At 35.8% G+C, this 19,497-nt stretch overlaps 1 protein-coding gene and 1 long non-coding RNA gene across 8 annotated transcripts in view; one reads left to right on the forward strand and one right to left on the reverse strand.

Moving 5' to 3' along the window:
* Positions 1–1,002: 1,002 nt before the first annotated feature.
* LOC141455905 (uncharacterized) lies at positions 1,003–5,489 on the reverse strand. 4 transcript variants are annotated; one of them, XR_012459529.1, is made up of 5 exons: positions 4,068–5,489; positions 2,776–2,892; positions 2,030–2,294; positions 1,457–1,938; positions 1,003–1,244 (listed from the first exon to the last, which is right to left on the reverse strand). It is a non-coding gene; the product is annotated as an uncharacterized lncRNA (long non-coding RNA). The 4 variants fall into 4 exon arrangements; XR_012459526.1 differs by having other exon boundaries at positions 1,329–1,938; XR_012459528.1 differs by having other exon boundaries at positions 1,325–1,938.
* The window catches only part of LOC141455902 (uncharacterized), a 461,930-nt gene continuing 446,836 nt past the window's right edge, over positions 4,404–19,497 (forward strand). For 2 of the 4 annotated variants that reach the window (XM_074131388.1, XM_074131389.1), the window contains exon 1: positions 9,789–10,385. Coding sequence is in view for 2 of the 4 variants with exons in the window: in XM_074131386.1 (XP_073987487.1) it covers positions 9,767–9,881 (115 nt within the window). In the remaining 2 variants the exon portion in view is untranslated. Of the gene's footprint in view, positions 4,514–9,751; positions 10,386–19,497 lie in introns of those variants that run through there. The other 2 variants (XM_074131387.1, XM_074131386.1) reach the window with 2 other exon arrangements.

Below are 19,497 nucleotides of genomic sequence, written 5' to 3' on the forward strand. Positions count from 1 at the left end.
CAACATTAGATCTTTTTCCAAATCATTGCTCAGATACCGGATAGTTTTTTGTAGATTTTCTGAAAACGGCTTTTTCTTTAATATTGTTTTAATACTTGTATAAATGAAGATCTATTACTTTTAACTGAAACTTTTTTACTGTAAATTAAGGGCACTACTGGAAAATAGGGGGTCAAACATTCCTCTAAAGTGCTGTTTTTGTTCACTGTACGGTCTTGCCGTTCATTAATGTTAATTAGAATCAAATGTGGAAGTGAATTTCTAAATTTGAAGAAAATCATTAGACTAAATGCTACTTATGAATAGATTTTTTAGTATTTTTAAGTTTTCTCCAGAATGACTTCCGCAATTTTCTCTAAACTGGTGTTACTAATCGTGTGTACATAGATCTATGACTTTTATTAATAATATCTTCCCCGGATGTAGTACTTCTTGGAAAGTATGTGGGTAGATTCCGTGAAAAGAGCCATTTTCCTACAATATCTGGTAGTAGTAGTAAGAAAAACTCGTGTGAGTGAACAGTCAGATTTTTAATATAATTTCTTGTCCTTTTTTCTTAAAGATGGTAACAAAAGTTTTGTTTGCTCTATTGCAGGATACGCGTGTGAATGTGTGTGCCCGACAAATGATTTACAGTCAAGAATGGGCATTATTCCAAAGATTGGAATAACAAATAAATTTTTATCTTTAGTCCCAAGAATGGGATTAAAATAAGGATAAAAAATTTATTCGTCTTTCTAATCCTTTGAAGAATGCCGATTCCCGGTTGCAGTGATAAGTGTCCGGTGTGCAGTGTCCAGCGTTCAGTGTCCAGTTCCACTACTAAGAATGCAATTTTCAGGTAAAAATTCAATTTTTTAAACATACTCTAAAGTTTCCCCTCTGAACAATATAAGTTTTATTTATAATTTTGAGTTTCAAATAAAATTTAACATAGATTAAAAAAAACAACATATTTAAACATTCCAAGTGGAAATAGTGTGTCTCAGATGGTTCGAAACGAAAATTATAAATAATGTAGCGCGGGGATTAACTTTGTGGTTAGCGCATTGGTTTACTTCGCAGAGATTCCAGGTTTGAATCCAACTGTCGGCCTTTAGATTTCCTTTTTCCTAGGTGCTTCTTATAGCTGAACTATCTGGAGATGATGAACATGGTGGTGTATATACAGTAAACACTACAGGTCTCTGTAGTCCACTGATAAAAAAGGTTCCAGGCGCTCATGACCTCAGATTTCGATGCACCTTAAATTAAAAAGAAAAAAAAAAATTAGTACCCGTTAAATGAATTTGACCAAAACCTCATTGTTGAGGCCGCTAGTGACCTACTGATCGCCTTTGCTGGTACTATTGCTTAGCGCGAATGTTGGCAATACTATGTACTGTTAGGCTGGGATGCCTACAGGGTCAACATAGTCCATGAAGGATGGCTATCAAATTTAAACAGATGTAATTACATTTCCCTGACACCTTCCTGGACTCCACCCTCAACATCTTGCTACTCAGCAAAGAACATCCATTTCTTTTGTCTTCTTCTATTTAATTAACGTCTTCTGCAAAATAAAAGAAGCCTTAATTTATAAGATTTCTTTTAAGCTTTACATACAATCAAACTAGATCTGAAACATTTTTTCCATAATTAAAGGCTCTGCTTGGAGTTTTTTCAAAAAATATATTAGAATATCGATAATGAAGTAAGAGCAAAGTCGTGTGAGTGTTTACACATTGCATTTTATTTTATAAATCCCATTAACATAGATTTTTTCCTTAATTTCAGATGCGCCTGGGTTTGGTGTGTTCTAAATCAAGTTTTGGTGTTAAGTGCCCAGTGTCCTGTGCCCAGTGCCCAGTGAGCAGTGTCCTGTGCCCAGTGACCTGTGAGCAGTGTCCTGTGTCCTGTGCCCATTGTCAGGAATTTGAAAGTGCCAATTCCAGTCTGCTGAATAAGGTAAGAATTTTTTTTTTTTTTTAATTTAGTCCTTAAATTATATATGTATATATGTTCGATTGTTCTATAAATTCTGACATACATCATTAGGCCGATGTTGCTTTACGCCTGCTCCGCCTGGAGCCTGACTTGTAGTAGCAACATCAAGAAACTCCAGATTACGCAAAACAAATTTCTTAGACTCGCAACAGACTCTCCTCGACACACTAGAATTGACTCACTCCACGAGACTGCGTCCATTATCCCCCGGTACACTCCTATATCCAAAATCGTCTGCTCAAACTCCTTTTCATCCTAGACTGCCATCCCAATCCACTATGCCGCGGCATAGCCTCCTACAGATCCTTCTACAACATACAGGACACAGAAGACTAAAGCATATCCTACTCTAACTCTCTACACTAGCTGCAGGTTTTTCCTCTCCTTTTTTCCCTGCATTCCAATCCTCCTCACCTAACTTTTCTCTTTCTTCACTAGATAAGAAGGTTAAATTGTATGATACATTTACACTTCTGTATTTATTTTATGTATACATTTATTGTAATAAATATTTATTCAATTCAATTCAATTGTGACACACATATAAATAGAAAATCGAGTGTTAAGAAAATAAGACTATTCTAAGTGGCTTTCGCCATGTTCTGGCAACATACTCGTATAACCTAAAATATTATTTCTACAAGTCAGTTTATGTCCGCTTTGCGCCTAATTTTAATATAAGAAATTTAACATCTCATTTACAATTTTATCGTTTACCGTTAGTGTTATGCTATTACATTAAGAATGATAGAAGCAAAGAAATGTTTTAATAAAAAATATTGGACTTACTCCGTTGAAGTCGAGATGGGTTGCTGTGTTCAGTTCACTACAGATCTTTGAATTTAATTATACAATTTATGATCAGTTAGTTTTGGCCACTGCATAGCTCAGGTGCAGCTATCCATCCTAAAAACAAGAATTCACCAATTTGTGAAAATGTCTTCTGATTTTAAATAAAATTTCTACTAATAATATTTAATTACAATGGCACAGCCTAAGTTGAACTTTTTCTTCCTAAAACTGATGAAATAAGTAGTTTTTGTATAGACAAGAGACTTCTTTTTGGAAAATACCATCTTAAAGACAAGATTAAATGGCTTAACAACTATGAGTCTATGTTATCTGCATTCTTAACAAAATTTTCTGAACTATACACTGGACGTCTCCACCAGTCGTGACTGTTTGATTGGACTTGAGAGTAAGAGCAGGAGGTTATATACACACCTTGTAACCTCCCTTAGTCGGTCAACAAGTGTAGTGTACGGTAGAAAGATAGTTTAAGTCAAATTCTCTCTACATCCAAACTGATTAATCAATATCTGATGATGGATAGAAGTCCAAAAAAAAAAAAGGTTAGAGATATAATTAAACTTGCATGCAACGACGGTTCAAATCAGCGGTACTATCCACTTCTACGGATCTAACTACATTTTCAACAATCTGGAGCACTTAGTATGTATTTAAACAAACAAAAATCTGCTATGACAGTTTCGAGAAAATGAGGAAAACCCTTCCACAGAAATTTTCTTTACTAGTAAAGCAATTTCCTTTAAATATGGATGGATTTAAGCAACAAGCTTTAATTTTCGTTTCACTATATGTACATATATAGATAATGGTCCAATTTAATTCTTTTTAAACTTTTTTCGATCTACGAGAACCTTGAAAAACAGATTTTCCGGCTCTATACCAATCTCTAACTGTAAAAGAAAATAAATACAGCGTAAGGTTGCTAATGTCTGATACCCATAGTGTGTTTAAAAGATCTCTATTTATTGAAATTCATTACTTGAACAGAACTCCATTAGTTATTCCTTAAAAAACAATATTTTTTCTTGCAAAATAAATTATAATTTTGCTCTTGACACTTGAAGAAAAATTAATTAAAATTCTTTAAATGTTACGATAATACTACAAAGTGTATAAATTATTTTTTAAAATTAAATTATGCAAACAAAAAAGATAATATTCTACTTACAAAAATTAAAATTATAATTACCATATTCAACTGTTCGTATTTTTTTAATGAGTGCAACAAACAATTAATTATAAATTATAGTTCAAAAATTTTTAATACTTACGGGAATAATTATTTGTGATGTGCAGTATTTACTTTGTAATAGAACTTTATCCAGCATTTTAAAGTAATAGTTGACGTATTTCAAGATCGTTTCACTAAAAATTAGGAGACGGGTACTGGAAGTGATTAAATTTAAGAGTTTGATCGATCCGTGACACTTACTGTTTTTGAAATTATTTCGGTGGCTTACACAAAATATTTTTTTGGGATGACCGGTTCAGTTTTACGAATAAGTACTTGGGCTTTCGCATGTTGTAACGATAATTTTACTAAAATAGAGGGAGGTTATTTGGTGAGTGTTATAACCTCTCACACTTAGCAATGTGACGATAGGTTACATATTATGTACCTTATACATAAAATCTGTTAATATCTGTTCGTTCCGTTGATGCCACGCGAAGCTCCGTTCATAGGATCCAAAATGGGCAACGCTGTATGGAGGATAAGGTAGGAGCTTCCAATTCACTTTTGTTGCGACCGTCAGTTGTGCTGCATGAGATGGAGCGTTGTTTGGAAGAAGTCCTCTACCAAAGCGGATATTTTCTCATCAGCGCGAGCCTGACATTCTTCCCTATCATGTACGTGAGTGGTACAGGCTGTTGATAGTGCGTTGCTCCTTCAAAAAAACTAAAGAAAATCGGACCTTAAGCCACTTCCGGAGCGGTGCTCGTCGCTTATACTTTTAGAGCCACTTTTAAACGTTTCCACCCACGTGTAAAAAAACTCGCCAAGTTCTTGGAACTACTGCCCCGTATTGTTCCTTCATCCGAGAGAGTATTTCTGATGGTTTTACACTTTTTGAAAGTAAAAAATCGGAACAAAGAACGATGTACTTCAGAAGCACTTTCTTCCGGCGTACATGCCATCGAAACTAAAACCTTGAAAAGGTTATGTTTGCATAAATATTTGTGGAACAGCTAACCGATACTCTTTGCAAGTGTTGCCAACTAACCCAACTGTTTCAATTCCTTGCATTTAGCGTTGCCTTCACTAATATCTTTTAGTGTTTATTTACTGGAATGACCCTCGAGGTTAAAAGGAAATCATGTAACTGTTCATGACAAATGCTCATGTAGTAGTTCCCGATGATTCTATAGTTATCCTGGGCTAGTACTCTTCGACAGTATGACTGCCAGTTCTCGTATGGGCGACATATTATTTGATGTACGACTTAGTTTTAACCAACACCACCAGAATGCGTTTGTTTTACTTGTCACTAGTGTTTGTGGTAGTAACCCATTCAAACTAAATATGCTGCTTCTCTGTGGTTGTGTATTTGTGTATTGTTTATGGAAACCGTTTATCATATTCCATGTGGTAACAAAATTGTACTGTAAATGGTTACTGCAGTTATATGTAGCTATAGTATTCCATGTATATTATAAAATGCTGCGTTGCGGATCCATGTATGTAGGTATGCACACATATTCCCTGTTCCGGCGAGGACATTCGAGTTTGCCCTATACATCCGCCGAAGCACTCAAATCCATTTGTCACCTATTGTATTCGTTCATCTCACTCAATTACTCCCGCCCTCTCTTAAAGAGTCGCTTAGCATGGTTACCAAAACCTCCTTTATACATGGGTTTTACAGGACATTCAATGTATGTGACGTGACATTCACACGCGTGTCGTAAAGTGGAAATTTAACACACGATCGGTTCCCTTCAACAGGGACACATTAACCAGGACTACATCACCCCTTCTTTTCTTTCGTCATTTATGACGTCAGTTTTGCTCGGACCATAACATTTATTCATGCTTACACGTAAATTGTCAAATTTCTCTTCGCATAAATAAATTTATAGAACGTAGGAGATTTTATTTTTTCGCAAGGAAGTTCGAAAAGGAAGTTCTGTATTGGTACACTTTATTTTTTTTACGTAAATACAAGTTTTTAACTAACGGCTTCAATGGCCAATTGGAACGTTCCCCCCCCACACTAAAGTGGACAAAACTAGCATTTTGTTCGCTCGTACTTTTCGTAAAGATGTATTGAGATCCTGTCAAATTTTTTCACGAGAAACATCCGGTTTTAGTTCCTCTGAGTCTGAAAAAAGTGTTTTTTAGAAAATAGTTTTTATAAAAGAAAAAGGAACAGGAAGCTCAGGCTTTATTTTTTTAGGAACTGGAAACGGAAGTGCCACTATACATATTATTGTTTATCCATTTTTCTTTATTTTAATTTCCTCGTAAATCGACTCCGACGATTATCGATTCTTGACGTAATGCACACACACACACACATCTACAACTTTTATAAGAAACGTTTTTCCATTTTTAATTTCGGTTAAGGCACTTTTATTTAGACTCTCTCTCATTTTAAACATCATTTTAATGTAATGTATCATCCCATCACAAATTCTGGCCCTATCTTTGAATGTACGTCATTCTTGACGTCATTGTCGACTTACCAATCATTATAAGGATCGAAGAAAATTACGTACATAACCGGAAGTATTCGTATCTTTTGATACAATTATTATTTTTTTTAAATTTTTTGGAAACTTATTTGGAAAAAAAATATAAAAAACTTTTTTATTATTTTGAGAAAAGTAATAAAACGGATTTTCACATCAGCTGATTGTGTTTGTGATCTTGGAACACCGTAAATTTTTTTGTGAGGAATTGAAGAAAAATATTTGGCAGAATCATTTATGATCTTTTTTTTTCCCTTTTGTTTTTAATTTTTTTTAAAAATAAGTGTGACGTGTATTTTCGTCATTTAAAGAGAAAAAACTGTTACTGATAGAGTTTGGCATCTGGTGATACAGAATCTTTTCGATTATTTAACTGTAGAATAAAAAACAAAGTCTTTACTAATTTACAATAATAATACCAAGGGGAGTATGCGCTACATGTTGAATATATCATAGCCCGACTGTGTAACCAAACGCAAATTCTACCCTATCTTCGAACATACGTCATTCTTGACGTCATTGACAAGTCACCGGTCATACGGTCACCTATTCTCTGCTTTATAATTCTCCCTCTATTTTTTTTTTAAAATAGAAACTTTGAATTAAAAAAAACATAAAAATTCTGGCTATTAGTAAAATAAAATTGTTGGAGCTCGTAGGATTGTTAATATTATACTTTAATCGCCTTGGAGGTTTTATCTGGAACGGTGCGGGATGAGAGAGGTATGGCAGATCAGGGGATTGTTGTGGGATTACAGGGATTGGTGGAGTTTTTGTTTTTGTTTTTTTTTTTAAATAACGGGATCAGGATACCAAAAGAAATTTCAAGGTCTTTGTGGATGGTTAAATTTGAAACGTAGGAAAATTAACTGTTGTTTAATCGGATTTTGGATTGCAGGGATTTTATTCTCAAGGGGGTTGGAACGTTTAGTGGGACCACAAAGTTCAATCCCGTACATCCCTGGTAGGTTTTAAAATGGTGTTGAGAGTCTGGAGCCTGTGTTCAAGTAGTCTTTTCAGTTGTTGTTAACGTCTGTGGAGTTCAATTCTTTTTGCCCCTGTATGATGATTCCAATTTAGTAGTTTTTCCAAAGTAGCGGACTACACTAGGGAAAGGAATTGAGGAGGAGAGTGGTTCGACGAATGAGCGTTAAACTAATCTTTTGGGATTTGGTTTCGTAAAGTTGACCACCCTTCTAAGGATCTTTAAATGGCATTGAAGGATTCGAACTTCACCACTATTAGGTCACTATTTCGAGAAAGAATTACAGTGTTGCCTGCAAATGTGAGAAGAATAGTTCCTGGATGAGTTGGGGATGTCTGCTGTGTACAGGGAAGGACCAAGGATATTGCCTTTCGAGTCCATCCACATCGGATGAGATTAAATCCCCCCCCAAAAAAATTAACTATTGACTAAAAAGCAGTTGTCCGCCATTCTTGTTAGTTCTTTTTTTTTATCTGTACATTCACATCGCCCACTTTAGGTCTTCGTGACTTCCTAGACCTTGCATCTTTTCGTCGGCTTATTTGATAACTTCATTGCATTGTGACTTCTTCTAATACGTACCGGATTTCCACTCCTTTTTCTTTCTTTCTTTTGTCCTGTTCTCTGAGCAGTTCTGATTTCATTTTGACAGACGTATCATCATCCTCTTTACACGATTCATCTACAGTTAGCTCTTCCTATATTCTTTTATTGCTTGCAATCATACAAATTTTCTTTTTAATTAAAGTGGTTTTCATCAAATTCTCCATTGCTTCATTTTAATATTTTCCTGTGTCTACTATTTGTTCAGTCTTTCTGACAATTCATTCGTCATAAATTTGGTTTCCATCTCTTTCAATGTACATTTTAATCTATTTCTATCAAAAAAAAGGGGGTTCCCTAGTCCTGAAGTTGACCTAGTCCCTAGGCGGCTATTCAATTGATTATTTCTTTAAAATACCTGGATATCTTACACTGCAGAAGAGTCTAAGGCAGGGGTCCTCAAACTTTTTACACAGGGAGCCAGTTAACTGTCCCTCAGACCGTTGGAAAGCCGGACTATCAAACAAACTATTTTAAAGTAAAAAAAGCAAAAACAAAACGGGAACAAATAGAATATTTAAAATAAAGAACAAGTAAATTTAAATCAACAAACTGTACCAGTATTTCTGCGGGAATTATGGACCTGCTTTTGGCTAATGAGATGGTCCAATGTCCGGTTTAGTTATAGTGCTTTGCCTTTCTTCCTACTTCTGCTGTTATTTTTCGGAGCCGTGACGCGTGCATCCCGTGCGTCATCGGAAGTAGTACTGTCCATGAGCGACGCAGCGCTTTAGCGGCACCGCCACATATAGTGCTCCTTCTCTCACTGACCACCAATGAAAGAGATGCCCCTTCCGGAAATGCGGCAGGCTGGCCGTAGTTTGGGGACGTCCTGGTCCTAGGTATTCTAAACCCTACAAGTAACAGAAATCTTACTTAGATTCATGGATAAACCCATCTCAACCTGTTTGTAGGAAAATACTAGAAATGAAATTGGTAATATTCCTAATTTCTGATCCGCGGTTTAGATCATACCTGCTGCCCAAAAGTTCTTTGCAGCCAAAAGAGGTTTATCATGCCGACTCCCCTTTACAGTGCACTGGGTTTTTTAATGATGTGATTATAAAGTGGGCAATCTCTTGAAACGGTTCAAGATTGGATCGTAGTCTGTAGGGACTTTTCGTGCTGCAGAAAAAATGCACTATTACTTCCTTGTAAATGGGGCTACTTCACCGTGTTGCAGCCCCATAAAGAAGCCATTTTCGGGTTACGTCTTGCCAGATTTTGGAGGTGATAAGAGTCGGCTAGTTATTAATATTAACTGTTTTTTTTAAAAAAACAATCTTTTACTTTTCAATTGGCTTTACACTGCACTGGCGGCCAGTGATTAGAATTACTTTCTCTTTAGTTCATGTTGTTCTTTGTGTTGGCTAGAAGAGAGAACGAGAATGATTGTGTAGGCGGTATTGGACAATGTATGCGCTGGTAAAAGAGGCAAGCATGAATGATAATGAAGTAAAATATAGCTAATTAGTAATAGGAAACGAAAGGTGGGAGTGTGCTTGGGACAAGGTTTCCTCGTCGAGAAGGCGGAGTTCCAATCGGGGACCGCCTTCCCAATTCTTGGGCACTGTGATCCCATCGTGCGCAGTCTCTCCCAGTGCGGGAGGATCCGCCCCTTAATCCAAAACAAAAAAAAACAAAAAAAAAACGGGGGACCAGGCCCCGACCCCAGTAATACCCCCTTAGTATATGATATTTAGTAGTAGCCGCACAACCTACCGCCAGGTTCGCTTCAGCACAGCTTCACTGGCTATCCCCACCACAAGTTTCGTCCACAGTTCAGTCTCTCACGAGCACCCGTACCGTGAGTATCTGTTGGGGAACAAAAACTGGCCGGTTGTTTGTTAACATTTTTGATTTGTATTATTTTTCTTCACCTGGACACGATAATTTTTTAAGCTCGTGCGATTTAAATTCTTAATTTGTTTTTGGTTTTTTTTTTTTTTTTTCAAAGATTTGTGTTTTATTTATTTTTAAATAAAATTAGTTGCGTACAAAAAGTCCAGATGAAAAACGCGTACTTAATAAAATTAACTTATTTTCATGGTGATTTATATTTTCTGGTGGTGTAAGGCCTAGAAGAGGCGGTTTTTTTTTTGGAAGAAGCGTGGACTTCCGCTATAGTTGTGTCCGGTGTTGGCCAGTGTTACCAACAAGCTCTCCACACACACACACACATACTCTAGGACACCAGGCTCAAGGAGAACTGGTTTCAGCAAAGTGATCTCTCTCCCCACCTTCTTTTCCAGAACCTCATCACGTCATGGACTAAAAAAAAAAAAAAAAACCGCTCAAAAAAAACCACCAAGTAAGTTTTTCATTTGACTAATCTTTTTTTTTTTTTTTTTTTTTTTTTTTTAAAAAAAAAGAGATTATTTTGATTAATTTTTTTCTCCCACCCCCAACATTTTTGGGCCAATAAAAAATAAGTACCAAACGTTTATTTAATTGTGTTTTTTTTAAAGTGGCTAGTGGTTGGAGGGGAAAAAATCGTGCGTACGTTGCTTACCTACCTGTGGAACCTAAAACTAACCTCGTGGTTTACCCCCACTTTGCTTCAAACTGAGCGCTTTTATACTCGCCGCCGTACTACAATGCCTAGTTCGTCTTTCCAAACACTACGAGTTTACACTCATTAAGCCGCTTAATCTACCATGATTCTATCTATAATAGTGTCAAAAAAAAAAAAATCTTAAATACATTTAGTCTTATAAAAGTTTCAAAGTAAAAAACAAAAAAAAAAAGATAAAAATACATCGATGCAAACACATGCGACTTCCGCTTTCCGTAATTTTCGTATTATTTATTTTTTTTTGTGTGCAAAAAAACTCATTAAAACACCAAATTTTGGTAATAATTTGTCACTTTTAACCCCATTCCCAACAAATTTAGGGATTTATACAGTATTAAATACGCGTGTTAATTGTATCAATCGATCAGAGATAGAATTTATCAGTTTAGTGATGAGATTTCGTCTTCACTTTTGTTTACGTCTAGCATTGTTCCAGGTCAGTCAGTTAGTGTAGTGCGTCTATTTATGTGAAATCAAAATTTCAGTTTTAATCTACACCTGATAATGGATGAAAATCCTGAACCGGATGCCTTGCTAGAGTGTGGATAAAATCAAAGATATTTCCCAGGCACTGTGGATCTAACTGTATTTCTCAAATACCAATTAGTTTTATAAAAATAATTGAGCCTTAAAAAGCAATTCTCTTTTTTTTGAAAATACATATATCAAATAAAAAGTAAAGATCTTACCTGTACGTAATGAGCATGCGAAGTTTTTGTGAGTGAATCGCTCTCCACAAAAAAAAAACCTCGAAAATCGATACATTATGATCGATAAAGTGGAAACTTACAGTAAAGGGGTTAGCAACTATTCGCGGAAAAAAAAAAAATCGTTACAGCGAACCACAAATTGGTCATTTCCGGTTGTAAAACTCAAAATATAATATGTGATTGTTCATTATATCATCCCTGAATAGCCGTAAAATTGGTTTTAGTGTCCCGTGAAGGTGAAAAACAAATTTGGGTGTTGTGTGTGTGTGTGTGTGTGTGTATACGTGACGGAGTGAACGTAATCAAAATATCTCGTAAAATATTACGTAAGCAATGCCGCAGCAGGATACGACTGACTTCCTGTCTCAAATTGACGATCAAAAAATTTTTAAACCGCTGCTTCAATGAATTCATGTTCGTTCACTTTTTATTTTTTCCTAGGCCTTTTTGCTTCTAAAAAATCTCATTCAGTCTCGAAAACCTAATTAGGATGAACACGTAAAGAGCTCTTTTATATGTTATATTTGTTTTTAATAAAAAAATAATTGGAGGTACGCTTCCCTCTAATTTTGACTGTTTCACTGGAATATAATCAACTTATTACCTGTTGTACGATATTTACAAAAAAAATGAAATGTTGGATTGAAATTTCTTAGTTTGATGAATATAGGAATAGTTTTAAATTATCATTTATAAATCAACATCTGATGATGTATGAAGAGAGGAAAAACTGATCAGAAGTCTCTCGCTACTCTTCTCCGGAAACTGAATTAACAATTTGAATTTTCTCCAAAAAAAATTTCAAATCAAGCTGTTGATTTGTACGAATACTCTTATTTCCGGTAAATTCCGGAATTTAAAGAAATTCCTGTATTTTTTTTTTTATTTTTACGTAAAGCCCCTAGTAAAAATGCCATGTTTACTAAAAGAAAGAATATCCACAGAATTGGTGACTCTTTATAAGATAAATTTTTTATATTTAGAAATTATTATTTAATTTTTTACTTTTTTTAAACGAAAAATCAATAATCAATCAACTTTTTGATTATTGATTTTTAAAAGTACGATCTACCAAAAATTTCTTTTCACTCAATCAATTTTTTTAAGCTTATCTTTTAATTGGAGGAAATGATTTTTCTTTTAATTTTCCATATTCATCGGATACGTATAGATTAGAATATATTTTAAAATTCATTGTAAAGTGGTTTTTTTAAGGGCAGAATTTGGGTTAAGCACGAACTTAACATTTTTATATAATCAAAATGTATTGGTTAAAAATTCGAGATTAATGAAATTAGCAAGGTGAGAAATTGCTTCTATTCTTTACCATTTTATAAGATTTTCTTTCTTTCTATTCTTTTAAATTTGACCGCGCGAAAAGAAAAGCTAAATTTTCTTTTCGCGCGGCAAGTTTTTTGCTCGGAAAAATTTATTATAGAAAGTTTCTGTGGCAGGGCTTTACTTGGGAATTTCTTTTTGAAGGTACTATTTTGGTATATTGTACGATTTTACCATCTATACTGTGTTACTAAGTATTAAATGTGTTGAGGAAAAAAAATGGGGTATCATAAAAATGCTTAGCCGGTAGTATACGATTTCTTGGACAATTAGTTCTTTGTTTTCCTCTACTTTGCAAACGTCTACTCCAAAACCAGTCAACGAAAATTGATTTTAAAGGAAGTCCTGAAAAGTTGTGACTATAGTGTCTAAAAGTGTCGCTTATAATATGAAAGCGCTTGTCATTTCCTCTTATATTTCGCCTAATCTTAGTTGCTAAGACTGTTATGGTGGTTGCTGGGAAATCTGCGTCCTATCCGCATCCCAAAAACAGGCAATACTTTTCATCATTTTTCCCAAGTAAAGGCGAAGGTTTATCCCGGCTGTTGTTACTAGACGTCGTTTATAGTAAGATGATCAGTCTTGTTGCTAACCAATCATGTCAACACTGTTTTGGACAGCGGCACAACTTGGGCATCCTTCTTTCTAATGAAACACGACCTTTTGCACATCATTTGCATATTGTTTTCCACTGTAGAGATCATAATGTTGGAATCACTCCTAAAAGACTGCCAACAGTAAAAAGTGAATTAAAAGGACCAGGTCTAAAGGACTTTAAGATTCATCGGCAATCTCTGGTTAAACCTCCTTTAGATGGTCAAAAAGGTCGCTAGTATTTTCGTATAACACCCCAGGAGGAAGGCCAGATTTAAAACTGGGCGTTTTCACGGAAAATATTTGTATTGTTCATCCAATGAGTCCTAAAAAAAGTAGTGAAAAACTGAAAATCGCGGGAAAGTTACAGATTTTAGCCGATAAACAGCTTTGTGGCAAACTTGATCTACCGGAAGTGAAGTTTTAATTTTTTGTTTTTAATACGATTTTTCTGAAAATATTCTGATAATTTTCTTAACACATATACGTGTAGATCTAATAACCTTTCTTTGAAACATTCACTTAGGAAAATTCATTTTTCTATTCTACAGGGTTTCTGGTTTTGAAGTGTGATTTTATAGTTTCGTCTAAAGAGCGATTTCACTAGCTAGCTGCGAAGATGGGCGTATCTCGATATAGTGAAATGAGTTTCAGAGTAGTTCGGTGCAGGAGTCTCTCATCACGATTTTCTTTTTTGTTAATAAGTTCGTCGTTAATTGTAATTGTCAACAGTTATGATGATGTAGCTTAAGCTATTAAACTCCACAAATTTTTTACAATACACTTGAAGAAGGTAACATATGAGTATTTACTGAAACGTTGGTGTGAAGAAACAAAAATTTGTTTGTGAATTTTTTGGAGCGTACCTCAATATTCCCCAAAATCATCAATTAAACCCACGGTTTAGGCGCCACGATAGCGGAGCGGTTATAGGCTAGACCCGCAATGCTAAGATGTATTGTTGGTTTAGTGGCTTCGATTCCCTCTGGTCTAGGCCTTGGATTTTATTTAATGGTTAATATGAGAACTTTATAGTAAAGTATGTTTGCTAGTCGCCACTGTCCACGACAACCTAATTGGTAGTTGGATGTAAAACCCGCCTGAAAAAATAGGCAATTACTTTACATTTAACCCGCGGTTTAAAATCAAATCTATCTTTTTTAAGTTCATTGCAACTTTAAAGATTTTTGCGCTTAGGGAGTTTTGCCTGTGGGTAACTTCTTTCTTCAGTTAGTGTCAATATTATTGTCATTGTTACTAATAGTGCAGCTTAAGCAAAAAATTGAAATGTTTTTTGTTTCCGGCGTTTAAAAATACATCGTCAATTCTCAACATCCTGTCCAGCTAAATATCAAGCCAATTGATCATATTAACTGCAGATTAAAGTATAACTGGACTTCAGCATACATTTTATTCGGGACTTTGAACTTGTAATTAAAAATTTAAATCATTTAAACTAATCATTATATCGAAAAATTGATTTGGGCGGGTACTTGTAAAGTAAACTGCAACGGAATCGCTTAAGTATCTTTGGAAGCCCTGCGAGAGAAGAAGTAGGATGTTCCGTCCATCCGGTTTACATTTTGGAGAGTGCCACTAAACGTTCAAAAGCAAAGATAGCATTTATAGTTAATAAAATTACCGGAAGACAGTTCTGATGGTGTTCAAGATAGATTTTTCCACTTCCTTTCGGATACTTGTAAAGTTTTAGATTAAATGCGCTTAATAAAACTGCGAATTTACTGAAATATTCTTCTGCATTGTCTGCAGATGTTGTTCTTTAAAGTTTCGTACAATGTTTAAATGCTTATTTCTTTGGGGATGCTTAAAAAACTGTAGCATTAAAGCTCTCCATCTTAGAGTGGCGCTTCAAATATTGTGTAAGGTTTTATATGAAAATGTTAAGAGTCATTAAATCGATAGTTAATATTCTCTGTATTTGAGATTGACCATCTTTACAGATGACTTAATCTTTTTTGGAATTAGCTTTTATTCGAAATATATGATGGAAAAATGATTTTCGTGGTCTAGACAATGGTTCTTTGCTAGATAGCGGATAGATAATTTGTATTTTTCTTTTACTGTAAGTGTGATTTATGGCAGACTTAACGAGGTACTTAAACATATTTAGTAAAGTTCAGTGTAAATAGTCAGTTTGCGAAATGGAATTGTTATTACTGACGAAAAACTTAAAAAATTTAAAAAAATTAAACTAATGATTAGTATGATGTACTATATTACCAAAAAAGTCGTAAAGAATTTTGAGTTTGTATAGAAATAAATAAAAATAAAATAAAATAAGTCGCGTAAAATAAATTTACAAGACAAGGTTTACAACACTGAGATTTAGGAATGGGGTGACCACGTGGCGCCCAGTTTTAACGGCGTCGTCTGCTTTTGCCGCTCCCGAGCTCTGCCACTAATCCTTCTACACACTCACGATTTATTCCCTGCTGCCGCCCCATCTCCTGCGTTCTGTATACATAATATCGATCTATGCAAATGGTCTGCGGGTCGCCTTCCACTTCTAAAAAGCCGTGCTTTCTCCCTCTTAGTGTAGCCGCCTCCAAGAAGAGAGAGAGAGACAGACTGAACAACACTCTCATACCCCAGTTTTGTCATCACGTCAGTTTGTATTCTTTCTCTCGCTTCCCCTTGCTCTCTGGTGAAGGTCGTGTGAATAGGGGTGGAGGTCTGTTGTTCTTGAAGGAATAATGTCTTAGACTAATTGTTTCCTTCTTGTATCTTTTCTCTCTCTCCACTTCATCATTGTGTGAACCCAAAAGCAAAACAGTTTTATCACCAAGCTGAAGGGAAACTGTGGAAAGATTACACGCAATGGTTATGAAAAAAGGGGAAGATTTGTCTTGTCATCGTAAGGTTACGATATTTGATTAAAACTTGCTCCCTTTAAAGTTGTGGCTAGACTGGCTTAGGGGGGAATTTATATCCTGAATTGGAGGGAGTATTCTCAGGGTTTACAAAATAAACTTACTGACCGCGCATTCTATACTGCAGAAACTATTATAATACTATCAAGAAGTTGTTACAGTGCAGGGTTTCATCTTGTTAACTGAGTTGAAGTGCAAATTCTGATGAAATTTCTATTGTCGAGAAGAGATGTAGGTCTGCTTCCAGTCTGTAAGCACGCTTAAGCTTCTCAGATCTTCTCCAACGTTCTCGTGTTACCTCAAACGATGCCCTCAAAATGAGGACAATCCTCTTTCTTGTACAGACCTGGAACGCTATCTTGGGCTGTACATTGACAAACGTCTAACATGCATCCTACACAGAGGCTTGAAAGACAAACCAATGACAAAAAAGTGCGAAACTTCTTTAACTGACTTCTTGGAGGAAGATGTGAGCTGCTGACGGATTTAAGAAGACTAATACACAAAACACTGTGATCAAATCTAAAGTGGATCTATAGACTAGAAATCTGAGACTCGGCCAAAAATATGGACATTAGAGAGATTTCAATCTAAGATACTACGATAAAAGGTGGCCCGTACTACGTCACCAATCCGATACTACCCAATGATCTCAGACATTCCTTTCGTAAAGCAGTTACTCGAGGGAAAGGAATCAGGCAAACAGACGAACATGCGAACAATTCTGACATTTCGATCTAACACACAAAGATAAATATTAGTGCCCCATTCTATGTCACCAATCTGACACTACCCACTGATCACGGACATTCCTTTCGCAAAGCAGCTACTCGAGGGAAAGGAATCAGGCAAACAGACGAACATGCGAACAATTCTGACATTTCGATCTAACACACAAAGATAAATAAATATTAGTGCCCCATACTACGTCACCAATCCGATACTACCCACTGATCTCGGACATTCCTTTCGTAAAGCAGTTACTCGAGGGAAAGGAATCAGGCAAACAGACGAACATGCGGACAATTCTGACATTTCAATCTAACACACCAAGACAAATATTAGTGCTCCGTACTACGTAACCAATCTGACACTACCCACTGATCACGGGACATTACTTTCGTAAAGCAGCTAGCCGAGGAAAAATAACGGAAATACCATACTGCACTTTCTCATTCCCCTAATCCTTTCAGTACAGTCTCTCTTACCATCCCAGACAATCCTCCACGCCGACTGAAGCGGCCTGAGATCTCCAGCGGGGACTGACCAACAAAATGCGATATAACGCCCGAGATACTACTGGGTAGTTTCTCTGCTCCTCCTGCTTCTCACGTCTAACAGATTCCGCTGTTCATCTCATTCACTGCCTGTTGTTCTCAACTACCCAGATTGTTAAGTTCTAAATAAATTGAAAAAAAAAAGAAAAAGAAATTTAATATTAATTTTGGAAAAAACTTGTCCAAAAAGTAATTATTGAATTTTCTTAGAATTAATTAATATTTGAAAATTATATATCATTGTCTGAACACTTTAAAGTATTTACGTTAATTGAAATATTAATACTTATATAACAAATCATGTGTATTATACTGAGAGACGGTAAATGAGACAGAGAGAGAGAGTAGATCTTCTATAAATTATTAAAGTGGTATGAGAGATTTCAAGAAGGTCTGTCTGTAATCTCAATTTCATTTTGGAAGGATTTGAAAGCAGGATTTAATTAGCTGTCATTGTTTTACTAAATAAAAGGCTCCTCCACTCCTTCGCCCTTGCTCTAGCTCTGCCCCCATTATTCCTTCCCACTTTAGTGCGCTTCCTTCTCCCAACCCAGAGAGAGCAGACTTTACCATGAAATCGCATAATTAATAAACAAGTCAATTTGGACGCGACTCTCCTATTTGTCTCGTCGCTCACACTGGCTCGCACACAATATCTAATAAATTTTCATTCCGTCACAACCACCACTGCCGTCATCATTCTCATCATTAAACTCTTTCCTTTTTTCCCTTTTATTCTTCCTATAATTGTTTAATTAATATGTATTAGTTCCGTCTGCCGGTTTTCTCATATCCGCCCTGTACAGAAATAAGAAATTCATCAGTAAAACAACCTATCCAGTCAATCTTCTGATTCACGAAAATAATATTACCAGAGAAATCACAATTAAAACATAATAGGATAGAAGGAGAACAAGAAAAAGTTACCGGAAACTCCTTTTTGCTCACGTTTGACGTCGTTAAACTAAAATTACACTTATAAGACGAAGGCTCTTTTACTTTAAAGAAACTTGGGGTAGAATTTTAAATTTTAACAGTATTGGCTTTACAAAAATTGGTTAAGTTAGGTTTAGGCAAAGGAATTGTTACTAAATACTGGATTCCAGCGCGGAGATCAGTTGCTGGCCCTCAGATTTTCGCTTTGCCCTAGGAGCTTCTTATAGCTCACTGACCCGGTGATGGTAACGAGAGGAACACTGTCCGCCAAGCCAGCTTTGCAATTAAAAGCAGCTCCGGGCGCCAATTACCCTTAGGTTATTGTCGTGTCTTAAATTCATTCATTTAAAAAATAAGAAGAGGAAGAAGAAGATAATTTTGATCATTTTCGTGCAGTTTTTAGACGATCAACCCTTACACAGTTGCGCCCTACCGGAACAATCAGGGAGCGGAAGGTGTTTTTTTTGTGGGGGGGGGAGGGAAACGGAAAATGATCACCCCCCCTCTCAAATTTCAGCAATCCATTTGTAATGATCCATTTTTCTCCTCACTTGCAAAGTTTTTAAAACAAAAATTTCATGCAAACTCCAGGTGGCTGCTGTTGTACTAAAAGAGAACAGGTGGTGACGCTCCTGTATTCAAGGTCCGTACGGTCACACACTGAAGATTGTTGTTGTGCTCATTCAGACCTTGAGATGAACACGGTTTACTGTTTATTTGCTTTACTTTAATCAATTGGTTATTTTTTTAAAAAAACTAGAATAACTATCCTTTTTTTTGATAGTTCCAACTAATTTCGATTTCTATTTACAATAAGATTAAGAGGGTGGCGCAGGCCTTGAGGTCACCCAAATTGAATCTAAGAGGGTCCGAAAGTGTCCGTGTGTTATGTTTTAGTGAATAGCCACCTAAACATTCTGAATACCTAAAAGGAATTGTCAATGAGATTTAAAATAATAATTATAATAATAACAATAATTATAAGGGAAGGGATTAGCTATGAGGTTAGCATACTGGACTCCCACGCGGAGGTCCCGGGTTCGAATCCAGCAGCTGACCCTTAGATTTTCTCTTCCTAGGAGCTTCTTACAGCTCACTGTCC

This window comes from Rhodnius prolixus, unplaced genomic scaffold (assembly GCF_049639745.1).
Source record: "Rhodnius prolixus isolate KJV_2025 unplaced genomic scaffold, Rpr scaffold_4, whole genome shotgun sequence".
Classification (NCBI taxonomy): Eukaryota; Metazoa; Arthropoda; class Insecta; order Hemiptera; family Reduviidae; genus Rhodnius; species Rhodnius prolixus.